This window comes from Crocodylus porosus, unplaced genomic scaffold (assembly GCF_001723895.1).
Source record: "Crocodylus porosus isolate Cpor-Errol unplaced genomic scaffold, CroPor_comp1, whole genome shotgun sequence".
Classification (NCBI taxonomy): domain Eukaryota; kingdom Metazoa; phylum Chordata; order Crocodylia; family Crocodylidae; genus Crocodylus; species Crocodylus porosus.
This window is the reverse complement of record NW_017728949.1, coordinates 18,418,473-18,437,649: the sequence shown is the minus strand read 5'-3', so window position 1 is coordinate 18,437,649 and position 19,177 is coordinate 18,418,473. Positions and strand designations below refer to the sequence as shown.

Here is a 19,177-nt window from a genome sequence, read left to right as displayed (position 1 = left end):
GACTCCAGCCCCACCGACCCCAAGCATTTGGTATGCTAGCTAACGCCGAGAGGTGTCGGTGTGCGTCTCTCTCCAATTTCACTGGGGCAGGCAGACAGAACAGTGACTGCTTAAGGCTGTTTGGAGCTAATCAACAGGTCAGCCAGTAAGCTGTTAAAGAAGTTTGAACAGAGAGAGGTCATTGTTTTGCTAATCAGGTGATAAAGAGTTATCACTATCAGCCCCCAGCTGGCTTGCTTGCCTGTCAGTTTGCTGCAGACTGTATGACAAAGCACAGAGGGAGACTGAAAAGCTCTGCATCATCAACAGATGCATGCACTGCATCCCTTCCTCCACCCTGCCCCTTGCCTCAGAGTGCTAGCCCAGGGCTGGGGCCATGGAGAAGACAGTGGGGAAAAGCCTGGGACCATGCAGGCAGACCTCCCTAATAAGAGAGTCCTGCCAGGGTCTGGCCACACCCCGTCAGCTCAGCTCCCTTTAGAATGGAAGGGAAGGCTGCTCTAGCACCCCCTGGCTTCTAGCCTGAGCCACCGCAGGCATGTGCCTAAATTTCCTCAGCCCAGAGAGGATATCATTTTGGTTTCAAACCAGTTTAGCCTAGCCCCATTAGACTAACTTGCAAAGATTAAATCAATTAAAGTTCAGGCTTTCTAAACATCTGTCCCTAGCCTTACTGGCAAAACTTGAATACCCCTGTGAAATAGGTACATATTATACTCAGCTTGCAAGGTAAATGGGGTTCAAGACAGTTGTAATTCCATATGTTCACCATCACATGAAAGTAGTAAAAGAATTAGGAGTTTAATTCACATATTCCAACCATCAGTTTTCTGCACTAGGCCACAGAACAGGCATTTACTGTTTTAACAGAAAAGATGCTAGAGGACCCCTCTAAGTGTGCTGAGGTGCCAAAAAACCAACTCGAACATGCTGCATATATTCACTGGATTGCTTTTCAGCTCCATCTCAGTGACAAGCAGTGACTTAGATTACCTTCCATAAGGCATCATGTTTTTTTTCTTCTTTCCTGTGGCCTTATTTTCTGTTATTAATACTGGTATGCTGTTCAAAGTCATTCACCTTCCTGATGAATCTCCCATTGGTGCGACAATTCATTATATTGCTTAATCTCTTATGGTCTATAAAATGAGTACCAGGAAAGAGCACCACCTCCAAGGCAAACATTCAGTACTTTGAAATAAGAGATAGCAAAGCAAATTGTTGCCGAAAATTCAAATCATAAATGTAATAAACCACCGGGATAAGAAAAAAAAGTTACTGCAATAATAATAATAATACGATTGATGTAAACTCACTGAAATATAGTCTAACTGAGGCAGGACTACAGGTGTACATGTTCCTGCTGTTAAATCCTACAGATCTTTCCAAAGCAACATAAAGGCTCCTGTGGGCTAGAAATCAACTCAGAGGTTTTAAAAAGTCATTAGTAGAAAACCTTTCTGAACTGTGTCAAGACTGAACAGGGTGTTTCTCAAGGACTCACTGTAATTTTCCTATACAAGGAATGCCAATCCTTACTTTGTACACAAACATATCACCAGTTTCTGGAATGCAAGTCAGCTCTGCAGGGAGACCTGAGCTCCAGAGAGCCTGAAACACAGCCAGTTCTGCCACCCTTCAGCGATTACTGCTGACAGCCCTGATGTACAAGTAGTACAGGATAATGGGGCCAGATAAAAAGTAATGACAACTTGGGGGCAAAGTCTAAGTGCACACACACATTTTGGGTAGAATTAAATCCACCTCTGCTTTCACCTATATTGGTTCATTGAAATAGCAGGGAACCCTTACAGCAGGGGTTCCCAAACTGGTACACATATGCAAGGCATCTCGGGGCCAGGGGGGGGAAGTACATGGGAGATAGTGGAATGGTGGATTTAATTATTATAATAACTGCCATTTATGGGGTTAAAATATAAACCATGCTGGTAGGGGCACACAGGCAGCTAGTAAATCTGGAATGGGGTACACAGTAAGAAAAAGTTTGGGAATCTGCCCTACTGTATGAGAAGTTAATAACAGCTTTGTTCAAGTATTATACCAGTTTGCTGTATCAGGACTGCACATTTTCTTAATAGTTCATTTTCAAACTCCAGACGTAGGATGACAATCATCCAGTATAGTCCCCCAAAGCTACACACTGGCTCTGTCCATGCCATCCTCTTGTTAGCTCTGTTTGAAAGTCTGTGTCTTTGGAATCCAGTTCCACTGTGCTCTCTATCTTGAGACTTAGCTTTTGACACTACTATACCTCCTAATGGATAAAAAAATCCAAATATTTAAGTTTTCAGACTGCTATTAACATATATTGTAAAATTCTTTCATCAAGTCTTTTAATTTGCTGGGTTTGGGAAATCTATACTTGTGTAAGATTTGCTTCCAATTTTGTCTCTGCTACTGAAGATTTATGAAAACTGACATTTGTCAGCATTACCCCTACAATCCATGTTTTATTCAGAAAAGGACAGCACTTACTGGCACACTAACCTGCAATTAATGTATATCTAGATAAACATACAAAGCATACATATCACATGATAATAGCGACTGAGTGGGGAATGCATTCATCTACATTAACAGGAAGTCACTACTTTCAAGTTCTTAAAAAAATCCAAATACTGAAATTAATATTTCACACACATAATTTTTTAAAGAAAACAACATTGGAGTGCATTTCTAAACCCAAATATGCACATTACAATATCACTGTATTAAGGCTCAAGAATGCAGATTTACAAAGCTCCACGTATAAGCCACTACTGATATTTTTCTACAGAGGTAAAAAACAGTGATAGAACTGGAAATGAAGTTCTGAAAAAAGGTTTGGGGGCTCAGGAACAGCAGCTCAGTCGGGGGGGGGGTAGTGTTGCGGAGATTAGTGTTTTTCAGTGACAACACACTCAAAATATTAGATTTTTCACAGCAACGTCAGAAATAACTACACCCATAAGAATGGCAAAGACAAACCTAACCTCACTGTGACCAATTCTTATAATTTTTAATCACAGTATCTAGACTTCACAAAACATAAGTACTTAAAGTGAGTCAAACCAATGGTCCATCTAGCCTAGTATCCCGTCTCCAATCCTTTTGGCAGATATGCCAAATTAGCCCTGTGAATTAGCCCTGTGACCCTCAAGTGTCACTCCAATCCCTTTCCCCTAAAGAACCTTCTGCTCTGCTTTCTGCTCCCAGACCTGTGCTCCATGCTCAGTTAGCTGCTTTGATTTCTGCCCCATCTGCAATCATGTTGCCTTTCATCCTGGCAGTCTGCTACGTGCCACATAGAGGCTGCCTGTGCAACTTGTGGTACCTGTGTCAACAACTGTCCTTGTTTTAGAAGGACAGCAAACCCAAAACCCCTGTAACAACCCCTAACCCTTAAAGGGACTTTTTTCTCTGCCTCTGTGCAGCCCAACTGGTTAGCACCTCCATTTCCCCACTGCAAATATCCTACAATGACAGCAATTCTGGTTATAAAAAAAAAAAATTGAGACATGATAAATATGCCTCCTTACTTAGAAGCAGCTTCACATTAACTACTCAAAACATATAACTAACAAGAAAAATAAGTTACAGAAATCAATTTCAATGTTAAGAATTCAAGGGCACTAAGCCTAAGCACCTTAACAGCATTCCTATTAATTCAAGTTCTCTTTGTTTCTGTTGGGGATGCTGAAATTCAGCTCTAAAAGCTTCTCAATAGTTACATTATTGACATAAGATATTCCTGCAGAGGCAGGAGAAATCACAGCGTAATCAAATAAATCATAAAAATTGCTCATTTATTTATGGGCTGTATGCCTGGGGTACTTCAGCCGCTTACTAAAAAGCTTTGTGTGTCTCTTAAAACTGGAAATAACCCTGTCCTTTAAAGAGGTTCACTTTTAAAGTATTAGAAATTTGTCTAAAGACACTGTATCTTTAAAATACATCCATTTCAAATTTATTTTTCAAGAGTACAACCCCCCCAAGGTTTGTTTTTAATAATACATTTTTATTAAACTAAAGATATTTGTTTGTTTGTTTTTAATTATGGTATTACAATTACATTCTTATTGGAATCCTGACAGGTCTAGATTTAGTCTTGGGAATTTACTTTGAATGGATAAACAGAGCAGTCTTAGGAGTCTCTGGGAAAGTTTTCCATACCATGTTTTGTACATGTACATCCTTTATAGAACAGGTAGCCAGACCTGATATAAGTGACAGCCACTGGACTACAGAGACATGTTCCCACCTTTGGTCTGATGAGTCTAGAGAAGGAATCCAATTCTTAACTGTAGAGAGTCCCAGTTTCAACAGGAAGAGTATGGAGAGCCCTCAGTTCTGCCTAGCCTAAGATCTAGTGGAGTAGAAAGGGGAGGGGAAGACAACCTTTTTTGATAGGCATGCCACAAATTAGTCACCCACCCTCCAGGTATCACTATAATCCCCTTACCCTGCCCAGTCTGCTTGCTCTGCTTTGTGCTCCTTACTTGAGCTGCTCCTCTGCTTTCTGTTTCCTGCCCAGTGTTCCCTGCCTGATCTCCTGCTCTGTTTCCTGCCCTACTGGCTGCTGTGCTGCCTGCCCCTTCGTGAACTGTAGGGATCCTGGTTTTCCCCAGTTTAAAAAAAATCCCCAACTGTTGGTTAAAAAAACATAACCCCAAATCCACATTTTTCCATGATTTAAATGAAACACCACCATATATATATATATATAAAACTCTGTAACTCACTCTCTATCTATATTTTAGTGGTGTTTCATTACATCACAGAAAAATGTGGATTTGGGATTACCTTTTTTAACCAAAAAATTGGGTTTGTTTAGGTTTTTTTTTAATTGGAAAAAAACAGGATCCCTGCTGATCTGCCATATCACACACAAAGACCACCCATGCTACTTTTGCCACAGGTTGGCCACCTCTGGCCTAGTGGTTGATTTAAAACCCGCTTCAGCTTAGGGCAGCCTAGAATCTATATATCTAATTTATGGGGAAGTACTCTAACCAACAGGTAGATTTTTGGGGCTATGAATCTGGTCTTACATACATACCTAAATGCAGGTCAGATCCAGCATTTGAGATGTACCTCTCCTTTCAACATTTTTTACTGCTTGCCTGAGTCCACCTCTCTCTCGCATTTAAAATGAATGAACATTTAGATCCCTAACTCAGGTTAACCGCAGCTTCTCCAGTCTCAGGTGTGGGAGTGGATAGCACTAACAACATGGAGTCACTCTGTGAAGCCTACTCTAAATAAACTCATTTTGACGGGAGTTAAGGAAAAGCAGCTACTAATGAAGTAAATGCAATTTCCAGAGGGCTCTTTTACAAGATTTCCTATTGTAATTCATACATTTTGACACATTAGTCTAAAACACTATGAGTCCACCAAATCAATCTGTAGACAAAACACCCAAAAAAGTTACCTAAAGAAGGATTATTGGTTTCAGATAAAGACCAGTTTGCATTTATTTAAACTGCACTTGTGTGAAATCAACTTCTAAATTACACTAGCTGTGTGGCTTGCTGAAAGAAGCATGTAGCGCATAAATAAAGACAAAATTATTGCCTTAGACTAGCAAGAAAAGATTCTAGGTTATAGTAGAACACAATGAGAACAAAGTATAAGAAACCAAATATGTTACCAAATATAAGGAGTGCAGCAGTTTTCAGGTCTTTTTAGACTCAAGTAATGCCTCCATAACTTTTCTGAATTGAGCAGTACCCCACTTCAAAAAGTAATTTATTACAGTTTATTGATTTACAATTTGAAAGGCTGTTATGGCACCCCACAGTGCTGCAAATCTTTGTTTTAGATGACAAAATAAGCGGTCAGATTTTCAAGAGTTCCAGACAGGGACTGACCGCTGGAAAAGCTGACCATGAGCTCTTTAGAAAAGGTGGGAAAGGGTATGGAGAAGCAATGGCCTCTATTCTTTTTTTTCCCATCTTTCCTTTGAATAAAACTGCAGTCTAAAGCCCTTGTTGTTACCTACTACCAAGATCTCAATTTTTCCCTTTACTCAATGCTCTCTTGTTCTCTCATTTCCACTAACTTTTAAATATTCCTTATTTTGACCATACTTTTCTCTTGCTTCTTTAAGTCACAGTACAAGAATGCTCCCACGGTCTCTGTCCTGAAAAAGAAGTCAGCTACACTTGCCTTCCATACCAACTCCCTTTTTAATTTCAGTTCTTCAGTATACTGCCTGCTCTCTTAGATCAGCTCCCATCTGGCATTGGAGCTCTCTGCCCTGCTGAAATGGTCCTTAGCAAGATCACTAGTTTACCACTTCCTATCCATGTCATGTTTGTTATTATTTACATATATTACAATACTGTGAAGCTCTAGCCAAGATCAGAACTACAATGTTCTAGGTGATGGATATGTAAAAAGATGTCCTTGTCCTGATAAACGCAAAATACAAACAAACAAGAGAAACAAAGGATGGACGAAAGAATGATTACAGATGGAGAATCTTCCTTCAGAGACCCACATATTGGCCACCAGAGCCATCTGCCCCTGCAGCCTCTCTTGCCAACCTCAGGAGCATGGGAAGAGCTGTGTTGAAGTGTGGCCTGATGTCCACCACCTGCCTGTGGCAGAGAGTACTACTTGGAGATCTGAAGCCAGCAAAGGGGGGCGGGGCACAGGCAGGAGAGGAAAGAGGGTGCAGGAAGCTGCAGGAGTGGGAATCCTTGGAAAAATACTGGAAATAGGGCTTTGGATTGGGGAGGGGAGGGGGGAAGAACCACTTCCCTCCTTGCACAAGGGCCAGCCATTGTATCACCATTAAAAGGATTTTTTGCACCCCAACTGAGAATCACTGATAACAGTGTAGTAATCTGTAGGTTATCTATGACCCAGTATATAAGTACATAACTGAAAATGTACTCACACAAACACAAAATATTTGCAACAAAAGGGATTACTACCAAGTGGGATTCATTTAGCCAGCAATAACAAACTACAGTTATATATGATACAGAAGGATCACCCAATAACCTTTCAACTTGAGTCACACACACAGTCAGAACTTTCAAACATTTGTGCACAAATTTAAGAAAAAAGCTTGAACACTAAAAGCAGATTTGTGTATGAGCATGTGTGTGTGTGTGGAGGGGGAAATCACTAAAATCAAAATCAACATAGGATACTTACAATGGTCTACAACAATAAACACTTCCTACATGCTCAGACTGAGGAACTGATTTTGACATATGGAATAATGAACAGAGTAGGACCCCCAACTATAATGCACTTTAAAAGGAAAAGGAGAACCCACATTAGCATAGCCGTTTCAAATTCACAATGTAGTCACCGCATAACACATCAAATTTTGCATCACCTAGACACTCACCATCTTCCTATACTTCATACTAACTTTGATATTCCAGAGTGTTTTGTGGCACCATCATTGTTGCTGAGACAGTTTTTTTACCCTCTAGGTGATGGAATGATATCATCTGGGATGACAGTTTGAAAAGACATGGCCAAAAAATGTTTACCTTTAAACTTATTCACAGGTCCTGTTATTTTGCAACAAAGCCTAAATAGCTCTCCTTACTTTCCAAGTTCTAGATATCTGATTAAACAGCTTGATCCTAATATGTAAAATACTATATAATTAGCCACGACAACATTACAAGAAATGCCTTTTTCTGGTATAAAAATAGTTCAAAACACTAAAGTAATTGAAGTTTATCTTCCTCAATTGAGGAAAAGCTCAAATAATCAACATGCTATTTTAAAAAAAGTAAAAAATGGCAAGTACGAAGCTCCCAAGAGGGTTTCAAGGACTGTACTTTGGCAAGTAACTCCAACATTCTCTCTTTTCCAAGAAAATTAAAGAAAGCAATGTTGACATGAGCATTGCTACTGGATAGTCCATCTCATCCACTTAAAATTGGGCAGTAGTCTCTTGTTGGCAGGACTAGTCTTCCAACTCCCAGGTGGCTGGTAATAATTCCCAAGACCTTTATATAAAGGGGCTGTATTTCCCAGCCCTAACCTCTCACATAATAAATAGTTAGTACCATTTGCTGTAATTCTTACAGAGTCCTGAGTCACGTACTCTCTGCTGGACTAGGGTAGGTGCAATTTTGAATCTGTGTTGAAGGGTTTCTCCAAATCAGAGGCCACTCAGAATTCATTGCACTTCTGTGCCCTTGAAAACAACTCAAACCGCACCAGGTGAAGATGATAAACTGCCCAACAGAGATCCTCACCATGGATTTTACTGAATATTAGGGAAAAGATGTGAGCATACCTGGGTAATTTATTTATAGAACACACTATAGACAGCAGTATGTTTGTGCCTGAGAATACATCTCAAATGTATTGGATAAAAGGTCTGAACTAAGATTCAGGTAGTTTCTTTTCTTTCATTCATTCTTAATTTTTATAAATATTGTGCTACAGATCTGATTAATCCTGGGGTGGAGTTAGTTTTCTGGACAATGCATAATGACCTTTCTGCAAAGGTAAAGCAAAAGAATTGGCAAACAGTTATAAAGAAGAAGAAAAAAGAAAAAAAAGAAGTGCTTACCACTGGACTTGCCCGAGCAGAACTGGCTCTTGAAGATGTCCGAGATCCGGAACCAAGGTAGCAGCTGTATTCAGAAGGCTGACCACATATACCCCAAGAACACAGCAAGCAAAGATAGGAAAACAGAGTTAGAGCAGCAGAAGAATCAGAGCAGCACCAGTTCAGCATAGTTAGAAAAAAGGGTTACATGACGCTGGACAAAGAAAAGCAGGGTTAAATTTAGAGAGGAGCTACTTAACATTAAACATCACAAAAGTAATAGGTATAGCAGATGGACCAAGAAAAAAAGCTCTTGATTGAGGACATTTTATTTTATTTATAAAGTTATTAAATAAAAAGGACCCTCTTTTTGAATATGTATAGGGTGATTTCATCCCATCTGCTCACATGAAATAGTACTTTCCATCTCTGTTCAGTTCCTCACCCTCTTAAGCAACACCAGCCAGTTATAAAGCTGATACTTGTTCTATAGGCCAAAGCAAGAAACCACAGATACTGGTAAGTTTCTTCTGAACAAATGTTGCAAAAAGGTCATTTTGATAGTTAACATAGGAACTGAATTCTGTTTACTTTGTTCTTCATCAGCCAGTAAAATTTATGACCTGCAACAGTTCATATGCTGCTGGAAGAAGAAATTTCTAACATGTTTTCCCCATGTTTTGTCCCTCCTTCACTACAGCTATAAACTTAGAAACTGTGTCTGCAAGGCACTGCCTTTGGCAACCAACAACAGCCACAAAGGAATATAAAAGAAATACCAAGCCATGCTTCTCTAAGTATGCAGCATAAAATGACTAAAATCTCACTTGTGCACATTAACTACTGAACTTTGTTTGACAAGTCATAGTGACAAAAAGCTTTGGAACAAGCTTGGGTATTCTTTATTCATTTTTTACTGTATTCATTCTCAAGGATGCTTCAAGCACTACAGAAAACAAGTTGTAGCGAGTACCTTGATATCACTCCTTAAAAACCCCTGACATCTGTGTACTGCTCTATCATTTGTATTAAAAATGTACAATTGGTATAATAAAAACATATCAAGGTATTTAACTTGTACTATGAGACAGTAAAATTATTTATGCCAGTCTAATACAAAACTTCCACTGTAGACCATTTCTCACTTTAGCAGTTTCTCTTCTTGCTTTAACTTTTATAACCCAATGCATTTGATTGTTTAATTTTAAAAGATCAACAGCATATGGGAAACATTTGAGAGCTGTCACAAAGCACAGGAAAAGGTGGATTACTAAGTTAAATGCTCTCTACTCAGTGAATCTGGACCAAGGAGAGTCTAGTTCAGTCCATTTGCTCATTGCTTGGACTAGTGGCATTCCACCATCCTTCAAAAAATCCTCCTTAGTAGCTATTGTCCAAATTGTACATTTTCCAGATGTCAGAAGAACTGCAGACTTCAGAACAATTAACATAACTGTGATTGATGCAATAGCTATGTGGACGTATCCCTAGAGGCCCTCATATTTCTACTCTCTATTACAAAATACCATGTTACACTGAAAATGAACCATTATAAACCAATTTACAAAATCTGTGGCACAGCAGAGCCAGGGAAAAGAACAAATAACCTATTCGTACAACATTTTTTGTTCAAATCACTATCCTTTGTCATTAAAAAAAAACCCCAACCCTCTCACGTCCGCAACCTACAGTTTAGCCCAAATTAGAACAGCTGCTTCTGGACTACTGAGGCACTCATTTTAGACAATCTATATACATACAAGACCATTCTAATATAATAAAAGGCTTAGTCGGTCTGTCTGTGCATCCATTTGTCAGGCTTCTGGCCAACTGTTCATGTGCTGCCGAGAGGGCAGGCAGCGACTGGCTGCATGGCTGGGCTGAGCGGGCCCAATTTTGCACCTGGAAGTTTGGCAGCAGGTAACATGCGGATTCCCCCCGCATCCCTCTAACAGCACAGCTACCTCCTGCCTCCCTGCCCAAGGGTGAAGGGGAGATCACTGTGGCAGTGCCCATCCCTGCCTAGACACCCCCCAGAATAGCTGGCAGGGAGGGGGAGGCGGCAAGCAGGGAGGCAGGTGGCAGTGGGCCAGGCAGACCTAGAGTGGTCTGGGGCAGGGGAGTGGGGTAGGACCCAGTGCAGACTGGGGGAGAGAGTGGGGTTGGACCTGATGCACCGGGGGGGGGGGGAAGGGGTTAGACCCAATGAGGTGGTGGGAAGGCGTGGTGCGGGGCTCTGTCCCTGCTGGCACCCCCCTCCATTCCTGATGGGCAATTTGCTAGCATCAAACATAAATCTGCACTATCCAGATGGCAAATTTATTGGCTTACTGACTAAACTGATCATCATAGTTAGCAACAGTGTGAAAATACCCCCTCAAAAGGAAAGATGTGTAAAACAAAGACATTTGAAGAAAAGGATATTGATAAAGATACCAAGTATTAACAAGTCATTTCGACTACAACAATGTCAAATAAGACAAAGAAAAATATTAGCTGAGTTATTATTCAAAATATATAGGCAGTATTTTTACAGGCTAATAAAATGACATTTCTAATTGGTAAAGGAGTGTTAAATGCTCTCTTTTTTAATTAGTGAGAAATAATGTAAAAAAGAAACAACACTTCCACAAAGGCTGCATTGAAAAGAAAGGCTTGTACATTTAAGAACAGAGGCAATAATAAGTAAGTTTCTCTCATGCTTCCCACCAATATGCCCAATTCTGACATGAAGAGACAACCTCAGAAGAGATAGGGGGTGCTTTTATGTCTAGTTATTCAATCTTTTGCTTACTTTTTGCAACTGTCAAATGTGCTAACTGCAATAGTGATTTAAAAAAATCTGTTTAGTAAGTGCCCCAATCATTTTCATAAGCTACTGAATGACTGTTAATTAGGTGTCAATAAACAGTTATTTCTAGCAGGATCAGATTTAAAAAAATGGAAGTTTCTTCCTCCCATAAATAACTCCACTAAGCCCTCTATTTAGCCTAGCATGCATTCGGGTGATCTTCCTCTCATCTCTTAGTATATCAAGCTTCAAGAAAATGTGAACCCACAAAATATGATTAAGGCAGTAAGAAATCTACATAATTCTGCACTACATGTTTCACACAGTAATATGTTAGCACTGGAATAGTGAATTAAATTAATCCAATTCATTTCAAAAGAGAGTGGAGCCTAAGAAAAAGGTGATGTTTTTCCAATTTGCATTTTTACTTTCCTTATCAGTAAGCAAATGAAAAGGCAGAGTTAAAATTCCTCATCCCAGAAATAGAAACCCCTTATTATCAAGTTGTATGGATATATCAGGGGACACCTATACAAGGGACAATTCCAGGAAGTTAGCAAAGTATTTCGACTCCAGTGACTCTCCAGAGTAAGATTTGTAGGGGCGATGCTCCCAGTCTTGTCTACACAGTTCACCAGTATCAATTGACAAGCCCGTGATCCTATACACTCCACTGATACAGAAAAAACTACACTCTTTAGAAACATAGGTGATACTAAAACAAAGATGACAAGCCAACAGAAAAATGCAGAAAACATCTTACAGCACGAGAACTAGAAGCACTATACCGACGACTCCCACTGTAAATACTCTCATCATACAGAGAAGCCTACAATTAAAAAACAGAGTCAGAATAGAACTGGTAGACTTTGTTTCTGGTTTTAATTTGAAGCATTACAAGGTAGTACAGTGTAGCACAAAGTAAGGAAGGAGAGGAACAAACAAATGCAGAAGTAGTGACCTTTCCCAAATTTCATGAGTAGCATGCAAGTGAAGAATGAACACAAACTTCAGGCTACAGTGGGCTGTGAAACTCTACAGGACACATGCAGAATTTAATTAAGGTCCAAAATCATCATAAGAACATTCCTATAGTCATGCAATAGTAATTCTGCAGTTCTTCAAACCATTAACTCTTAACAGTTTAAACTGCCCATTATGAAAGTGACAACATCAATCTATACCTATATATAGAACAGCTATATTTTAAGTGCTGGATAAAGTAAGGAAAAGGAAAGAGAGATTCCAAGTAAGTTTTACTTCATATATATTTCAGTTACAGCATTAATAGAAATGAGCTGATGGAAAAGCATGTTCTAAACCACTACCATCTGGCTGCATTTTAGTAGACTAATGTTTTGCACAGTTATGACACTAAGAAAATACAGGGTAGAGTCTCCTGTTTCTCCTGTAACAATATGATAATAAGTAACCACAAACCAAACACATGAACAGTGGAAATTCTCTTCCCAAGAAATATTACAGTTTATTTAACTTTTAAGCAAGGCAATTTTTTTAACACTTTTTTTTTTCCAACAGGTCCAGTCAGAATTGATGTCGTCTCTTTCTGGTCTATATTTCAGTGATCTAAATCATACATTGACATAAAGACAAATGCCTTCAGTCAGTCAGAAGTCTGCAGTAACTTTACAGCTCTATCAGCAATGGTTTCAGAATCCCAACGGAAGTAAAATGGAGAACCAGCAAAACAGAGCTGTCAAACACCATAGACACATGCATTCCATTCAAATGGATCACACACTAAAGTGACAATATAGCATAACAGGAGTAAACTGGAACAACAATATATTGTTGATAAATTACAAGAGACAAAGAGCAAGTAGCTTCTGTATTTATGGTGAACTGACAGAGGACAACAAACCCTGTAACTTCTGGCTGGCAGGACATCACTGTACAGCAAGGAGGGCTAGGGAAAACAAGTACAATCCTTTTTTTTAACAAAGAATGGAACACAACAAACAAGTGCTCATCTCAGAAGTATCCTTCCTAGTCAGGCATGGTCACGCTATTAAATTTCTGGAGTTATGAAGCAGGGAAACTCAATGTTCTCACGCTGTGTACAACATGGTACAGAAAGTATTACTAAAAAAAAAAAAATCTGTGCTTAAAAATCTGAAAGTCTAGCTCCCAGCAACGAAGAGTATGAAGTAGACACATGCGTATTTCCAGCAGGAAGGGAGGTACCATGGTATGCAGAAGAAAAACAGAATAATTTACTGTTAGGTCATTAATCCTCTTACATTTATGGCCCGCAGCCAGGAGAGACTATTATAGTTCGAGTCAAAGCCAGTACTGCCAAGAGTGATGTTGGCACAATATCCAAAGAGACACAGGAAAATTTGTTAGCTTATAGATATTTATACACTTAGAATGTTCCATATGAGTTTTGAATTAGTTGTGCTCTATTTTATAACTGAACAGAGAAAGAGAGAAAAATCAAATTATCCATAATCAGAACTGACAATTCTGAATACTCAAGTCAAGAAACCGTAAAATAAAATAGGAACTGTTGAGTGTATTCAAAAAACATTATTGTTAGTAAAATACGTTCACAGGATGCAACAGTTAAATTCAGAGAGCACAAAGAAGAAAACCTAATGTAGCTCTATTAGATACTGCATGAACTCTAACAGCAGTTGGTCCCAGACGACCACACTGTACTCTATTCTACATGCAAAGTGGACAATTCAACCTCCAAGATAATTTAAAAAGCCTTGGTGATTTTTTTAAACAACAATGCATGACTTCATTTGCCTTGTAAATTGAAGTTTAAAACACTGCTTTCTTTCCGATTTGCCACCAGAAAAATCAACTGGCAAACTGAGCAGAAAAGTTGTTTCAGCAAAGGTGAAGAACTCCAAGTATACTCCAAATCCCTTCCAAGATCAAATCAGGACAGATGTCAAAAGTAAAGAACAACTGCTGAAAAAGGAGTGCTGCAGCATAACATCTTCATCTTTGCCATCTCAACAAAGTTTTCCACTAACTTTTCTTTTATTATTTATTAAACTTGAAAACTTTTTAAGGCTGGAGATGTTATAAACTTCTGGCTACCAAACAAACGGGTGCTACTTTGGCTCAAAGCCTTATCATTCATTAGTAATATAGGAGGTTGTATTGTCCAGGTTAAATCAGAGCAATAAAAGAGTCAAGCCCAGAGGAAAACAGACAGTGACAGACCCGGCTTCCATTCTGGCAAGAAGGCTGGGATTTGGAAGTAAAGCCACTGCTGGGAAGACCAAGATCAGAGTAGTAAGAAGCCTGTAGCAACATGAAAAACAACAATCTGAGAACTCTTCTTCATGTAAATGAATTGCCAAATCCCCAATTCATTAATTTCAATAACAAAAAATAATTTGGGGTTTCAAAACAGTAATATTGGGATTTGAAAACAAAAATTGTATTTAAATTATAAATTGAGGACATAATCAGATGTTACAAGAAGTGGACTTAGAGAGAAAACATACACCTGGGTTAAGGAAAACATCCTGGAAGTCACAATAGAATGCAGGAATTGTTCATCCTGAAGGTCTCCAAAGACCAAAACAAAATTGTTCCTATTCCAGGGAAGGAGACTTTCCTATAAAAACTGTTAATATAGAACAGGGGAACAATGAAAGTCCAAGGTAAGTCAAATATTCAACAGCACCTAAGTGGCTTCAGTGCCTAAACCCTGTTTTTTGTAGAAGATACCAGTTCTTGAGGTGCTTAAGTCACTTAGACACTTGAAATCTGATCCTTTCCCTAAACATCTCCAATTCAGACTCATGATGCAGCCTAATACTTAAAGCTCTGAAGCCTAGTCAAAATCTGGTCATTATATGTTTTTCAGAAACTCAGCTGTGGAATTATCACTTTATGCAAAACAGCTGGTTATATACAGTTCATCTTTGTTTCAAGTTTTAAGCTATTAGCTACAACAGCCAAGTGGCTTCCTAGATAACACAGACTTAACTTGTTTCACAGTAATAACTGTACAATATGCAGTCCCACCATTCTTGACAGTGTGCTGGTCCCTTCTTCTTCTAGATATAAAAGAAAGCGAGACCTGTCAGGCTGGGAAAGCAATCAGCTTTAACCTATTTGCACATCCTTTGGGGGAGACCAGATGATAGGGTCCAGTTGCAGGTAAGCCTTCCCTAAACAGATGAAAAGTTCTCCCTGGGATTTTGCTTCTAGAGTAGACTTCAGTCTCCAGTTTGACTCTCATAACAATGTTAGAATGTTCCATATGATATCTGCACACATCTGGAATACTTGGTACTAGGGGTGTGCAAACTGGGCTGTATTTGATTTGGATTCAGATTCAGCCTGATTCAAGGGAAAGTGATTCAATTAGTTGATTTAGATCAGTGTCCTGATTCGATTCAGCTGAAACTGAATCTGAAGTTTCGATGCTGATTCATTCAGAGAGTCAGTGATTCAGCCGTAGACACAGCCTTAAATGTTTGTTCTACATACCTTGAGGTACCAGGCACAGCTTGGGACTGTTGAGATGGTGGGGCAGATGCAGCGTCCCACAGGATCGCGGGGGTCTGCTGCCAAGCGTGTGGCAGACCCCCTCCACCCCGCACCTCCTGGCTCAGCAATCAGCCAGGGAGGACCCCGGGTGCCCCCCCAGACCCAGGAGACACCAGTCGCTGTGCTGGTGGGTGGTTCCCCTGTGCACTTGGCTGCAGACTTGGAAGTGGACTGGAAATGCTTCTGATCCACTTCCGGGTCCAGTGCCAAAAGCAGTGGAAACACCACCGCACTCCCGGGGAACGCTCCATCCACCCCACCATCTCAGTGTTCATGAGCTGCCTGGTAAACCTTGAGGTATGTAGAAAAAATATTTAAAGCTGTATCTCTGTCCGAATCATCAAAGCTCCCCAAATCGATTTGGAGAGTTCCAATCCGATTCAGAGAGATTAAAGGGTCTCCTGATTCAACTCGGCTGTGGAGTTTTGGCCACTGAATTGGGCCGAATCTCCGCCAAATCGAATCAGCATCCAAAGCTTCACCCAACCCTACTCGCTACCTTCCAGTACAAAAGAGTGGTAAATTGGCAGTTCAAGGGAGTTAAAAAGGAACAAACTGACTAGTTCTTCCCTCAGCCTGGAGGTTCCAATAACCTAATACAAAAAACAGATGCAAATTTTGAGACAGGGGATTGCATTTCAAGGCTGATCTATTGGCCTTGCATCCCTCATTCTATTCTAGTCCTTTCCCTTCCTTTTTCTTGTCCTTCATTTAGCAGAATTCACAGATTTGTTGGAATCAAACAGGACTGCACTATCCACGCTTCTGCTGTTCTAGTGAGGCCAAGTGAAACAAAGCATTCTAGAACAGCAGTAGAAGAAAAACACTGAAAGGGCTGCTTGCTCTACAGGAGTGTTGGCATTCATCCTGATGGCTCAAAGGCAGAAAAGCTTTTACACTTGTTTTTAGTTTCAATTACTTCTTTATCAAGGTGTTCAACAAAATGTTTCCTCCCTCCACATTTAGTTGAAGCTATTAAATGCTCAGCCTGGACATTTGCTCTGGGAGTACAGCCAAAGGTGCTGCTTTGCATCCATGTTATCTACCAGAGATCTTCCCACAGTGTAGTAAATCGGTGCCACAATGTGCTAAATGTAAAGGTAGTACCTAAGAATATTCGAACAGCAACTTTTTGAGATTTTAAGCTTTCGTGTGGAGCCTTCTGGCAGGAAAGAAGATCTTGTCAGGATGGCTCACACAGCATAAGTGAAGCAAGAAAGATGCTTCTTCCCTAGCTTCCTCAAAAAGCAATTAAATTTTTTGTCTCTGGGATTCACTGGGAGACGGCCTCCTCAAATGGAATAACTGACTTCATTCAAGGACAGCATTGGTACGCCTAGCTCAGGATTGCTAATAAAGTGCAACTAGAAGCTAGGTACAGCATAGAACTTCTCAGACTCCCTTAACAGATTTATACTTTTTTTTTTTTTTTAAATTTAAGGCTGCCCCTATTCTGATTGTATCAAATTGCTAAACTGTGAATGGTGCAAGACAAAGAATTCCTCTGAAAAAATAGGAAAATGAAATTACCACGAAACAGGTTTGCCTACAAATACTAGATAGGCTCTGGCTTGCTAACAAGAAAAGTAACACTTTTGTGCATTACTGATCAAAGTTTGCCCTCAAGATCTTTTCCTCCAATTCTTTTCCCATGAGCTCAAGTCTGGGAATTGGATCGCCCAGTTTTTCAGGAAAAATGGAGGAAAATGGAGAAATGAAGAACAGAAAAGGAATTACATTCCTCTGATACACTCTGATCTTCTACACTGAATGGTGGAGACCCCAGAGGGAGAGGCTATGTAACGCAGCCTAGCAGAACTCTGTAACAGAGCAGGTTTAAAATATGGTCTGCTCCTGCAGTCACAAAAGAAGCCTGGTGAAGCAAAAAAGTGAAGACTGGTCCTTACTGAAATCCCTAAAATTTATTTGTAAGTTCTGTGTTATACAATGGTGCCAAGAAACCTGACAGGACCAAGTACTTTCTCTGACAGGTGACCACAGGGCATGAAGCCAAACATTTTTCCTGACTCCCCTTTCTTAACAGAAACAGGTGACAACCCACTGTCAGGTATGGCAAGACTGATTACAAAGAAAAATCTATGCAAGGTACCACTCAAATTAAAACCTTTTGTTTGTGAGCTTAAGGTCACACTACCAGTCTCCTCTCCAGTACCTCGCTGACATAAATTCAGGTCAGCACCTGACCTGTCCAACTTGTAAGACCAGGAGCATGTAATGCAATTTCTAGGCAAACCGAGAAAAAGCATGAGCTGCTGCCAACTTTGAAGTTTTTATAATATTTACGTGACTGATGGGAGGTGTAGGACACCCTGGGAGAGACTTAAAATGTAAGCAAGCAAGACACTCACTCCTTCAGAGAGGTTCTTAATGCATCTACAAGTAGCTTGTACAGTGCCATGTGGGAGTGGAGGGGGACAACTATAACCCTGATGGAGAGCACAAAGGTATTTTGAATAGTGGGTCTTTTAAAAATAAATTTGGATAGTGTAGGCAAACTATGCTTACCAGGTTGCAAACCTTCAGATAGCAGAAATGCAGTTTACAATACTGAATAAGATTCAATGTTCAGTTTTCCAGAAGCTTTAGGAAATGCATTGGTAAGTATATAATGTATTTGATATAGCATGCAGTAATATCCACACAACTTCCAATGGTTAATTCATATAACTAAATAACGGTTACATTTTACATGCATAAATACATACATTTACAAATTAAAACCTGTTTATGTTTTAGGTGTGTAGGATATACATCTTTTGAGGAGGAAATATGTATATTTTATGAAGGCACCAATGGAGCCGAACAAATACAGTCACTATGGAAACTTTGCATATCTTCCTTTCTGGTTTCCACAAAAATAATGATTGTTTGTGAAATGGCTGCCAGGAGTAATCCAAGAGCAGAAGGGTGATAAAAAGCAATTCACACCAAGGATTACAAGGCCACTTATAAACCAGGGCAGGGTTGCTGGCCCTTTTGACTATTTACTTGATGTGAATTATGTAAACAGGCAAACCAGTACAGCTCACCTCACAGTAAAAAGTAGGCTTTATAGTTAAATTTATAAAGTCCTTTAGGAATGTAGATACCAACTATTCTCTAAAAAGGAAAATTCAGGAATGGACATAGGGACTGCCTGCTCCTAAAGAACCACATTTTTCCCATTTTCTTCTCTCCCGCACCACATTACAATTACCCACTTAACGTGTCTCTTCAGTCATTTATACAAGTAATTTGACTTGAGGCATGATGTTTTATTTTCATTAGTAATAAATCATTTACTCAAC

At 39.7% G+C, this 19,177-nt stretch overlaps 1 protein-coding gene across 10 annotated transcripts in view; it reads right to left on the bottom strand.

The window, feature by feature from the left end:
• LRRFIP1 (LRR binding FLII interacting protein 1) overlaps nt 1–19,177 on the bottom strand; it is a 189,001-nt gene that overhangs the window by 40,393 nt on the left and 129,431 nt on the right. For 7 of the 10 annotated variants that reach the window (XM_019553797.1, XM_019553788.1, XM_019553792.1 and 4 more), the window contains one exon: nt 8,558–8,635. The exons of the other annotated variants lie outside the window; for them this stretch is intronic. In XM_019553797.1, the coding sequence (XP_019409342.1) occupies nt 8,558–8,635 (78 nt within the window). The remainder of the gene's footprint in view (nt 1–8,557; nt 8,636–19,177) is intronic. 10 annotated transcript variants of the gene reach the window in all.